This window comes from Capricornis sumatraensis, chromosome 17 (assembly GCF_032405125.1).
Source record: "Capricornis sumatraensis isolate serow.1 chromosome 17, serow.2, whole genome shotgun sequence".
NCBI lineage: Eukaryota > Metazoa > Chordata > Mammalia > Artiodactyla > Bovidae > Capricornis > Capricornis sumatraensis.
The window spans coordinates 44,396,148-44,398,905 of record NC_091085.1 but is presented as its reverse complement, the minus strand read 5'-3'; the positions used below and the strand labels follow the sequence as shown (position 1 = coordinate 44,398,905).

The 2,758-nt window shown below is 31.1% G+C and overlaps 1 protein-coding gene across 1 annotated transcript; it reads right to left on the bottom strand.

The window, feature by feature from the left end:
• Positions 1-1,618: 1,618 nt before the first annotated feature.
• LOC138093806 (cytochrome c) lies at positions 1,619-2,508 on the bottom strand. The gene has a single exon (XM_068989966.1). It carries the CDS (start codon positions 2,497-2,499, stop codon positions 2,182-2,184), a length of 318 nt encoding a protein of 105 aa, XP_068846067.1. The 5' UTR covers positions 2,500-2,508; the 3' UTR covers positions 1,619-2,181.
• Positions 2,509-2,758: the final 250 nt, after the last annotated feature.

Sequence of the window (2,758 nt, the reverse complement as noted above, 5' to 3'; positions counted from 1 at the left end):
CTGCCGATTACTTTTCCTGAGTTTTAGAGCAGTCCCTAGAAGTGTCTCCAGTGAAATTCACTCAGTCATGTCCAACTCTTTGAGATCCCCATGACCATATAGTCCATGGAATTCTCCAGGCCAGAATACTGGAGTGGGTAGCTGTTCCTTTCTCCAGGGGATCTTCCCAACCGAGGGATCGAACCCAGGTCTCCTGCATTGCAGATGGATTATTTATCTTTATTTTAATTTAATTTTATTCAAGTTGAAGTATATGATTCAATTATTATTCTTAGAGGGCTATTTTCATTATAATACAGGCTATTCAAATCTTTCAAAACTACCATATTGTTTACTGTAAAACATCATATCTTCTAATTTCATATTAAGCACCAATTTTTTATGTTTGTATTTATCTCACTGGTGCATTTTTTATGTCTCCAGAAAAAAATAAATAAATAAAATTAAAAAAAAAAAAACACCAACAAGAAAAACCCCTTAAATTTGTCCGTAGAATCCTTCCACTGTTTCTGGATATAATTCTTTCTTTTTACATCATTTTATTGTGTTTAAATTATTCTTAATTTACTGTGATTTCACATATGATATTAAATCAATGAATTTCAACTACACCAAGAATTGAAATACAAAATGAAAAATTTAAAATCTCTTCCAAATGAGAATATCTTTAAATGATTTGGAACCTAGGGAAGAATTTCTTAGACTTACAGCACAAATTAGAAAAATAAATACTGATACAACCGACTGCATTGAAGTCAAGCATCTTTTTGTTAATAAAAAATAAGAACGTAAACATGTGCTGAAGAAAATATTTGGCTCATATACAATTAAAAATTTTAATATTCAGATTATATTGTATTCCTATCTATTGTTAAAATACATACACATCTGCACACAAGCATCACAACAAAATATTAAAGTAATGCTCCAATATTTCACAGTAGAAAAAATAGCTAGATAATAAAGATGATTTTTTCAACTTAATTTTTAATGTTGGTAATACTAATTAAATACCATTGAATATAATAGAATTTCATTGCTACAAAATTGAAAAACAAAACAATATGCACTAAAATAATTGAAAAAATTGAAAAAATAAAGTTGTTAATAATGAATAAAGCAATGGATAGTGTAGGAAAAGTATAAATTAATAAAATAATTTTGAAAACAATTGGAATTTCAGGGTAAAGTTGCACATCTGTGCTAGTAGATATGTACAGAAATGCGCATTTCATCATTATTTCCAAGACAAACACTACAAAGAACCAAAAAGTCTATTAGCATTGAATGAATAAATGAGATTTTGTAGCTTTGTAAGACAAAATACTTTTAACAGTGAAAGTTAATAAATATCCTTTCTTTGGCCAACATATATATGAACCTTAAAAAGACAGTTAATGAAAAAAAATCTAGTCACAGAAGTCACAAAAGCATTATTACTTGGAAATAAAGTTCAATGATGAAACATTTCTTAGAAAGTAAAGATACATGCATATGCCATAAGAGTATGAGATGATATAAGACAACTCATAATAAAATCCTGGATAGTGACTTTCTTTCTTTTTTTTTTTTTTTTGAGATGCTAAATACTCTTTATTTGATGCTATACATAAACCACACTAAAATGCCTTTCATTAAGTAGAAGGCTAAATTTTAGATAGAGAATTTTAATTGAATTGGCATAGTTTATAAAACCAAACAGATAAAGTGGACTTTGTCAGTGTATTTTCAATCCTTGCCTTAACAGGCTAATGAACACAACTTGAAACACGTGTGAATCCTCCTCTGTTTTATGAGACAGTGAAGGGACCTTTTCAGTATTTAAATATATTAATATAACCAGTTATAGAAATCTAAATATAAAACCAATCTTTTATAGGTTTTGAGAAGGAATGCACCATCTCCCTAAAAAGTTTTATATTCCTTATTCAAGTCCAATCATCTCTTTAGAATGGGAAAAGTGACAGTACTTGTTGAACCAGAATTACTATCAAAATTAAAAAAGCTGACCATATTTGTTTAGCCACAGACCAATCTTATTTAAATCAGGACTGTCCAACAGAATTATTCCATCAGCCATTCATGATCTGAATTCTAGTGTATGAGATCAATTTAAATATGGTACACATAAAAAGTCATGAGACACTTCTGTTTCATAATAAATAAGGCAGTGGCCAACTATTACTCATTGGTAGCTTTTTTGAGATAAGCTATCAAGTCCTCCCTCTCTCCCTTCTTCTTAATGCCAGCAAAGATCATCTTGGTTCCAGGGATGTACTTCTTGGGATTCTCCAAGTACTCCATCAGCGTCTCCTCTCCCCAGGTGATACCTTTGTTTTTGTTGGCATCTGTGTAAGAGAATCCAGCAGCCTGACCTGTCTTTCGTCCAAACAGACCATGGAGGTTTGGCCCAGTCTTGTGCTTCCCTCCCTTTTCCACAGTATGGCACTGGGCACACTTCTGAACAAAAATCTTCTTGCCCTTTTCAACATCACCCATTTTAAAATCGTTCTTGTTCTGTGCGCGACCGAGAAGTTCCCGCTCACAAGCCGAACGTCCCGCTTTCTATCTGGATAGTGACTTTCTTGGGCAGGAGGAAAATAGAGAATCTTTTAAAACAAAATGAATATATGAAATTTGATTTCAATGGTAATATTGTATGTATTAAATTTGGTGATGAATAAAATTATCATTTCATTATTAAAACAAAATATTACAGGAATTGTTTTTTGCTTGCATTTTAACCTATATACACAAA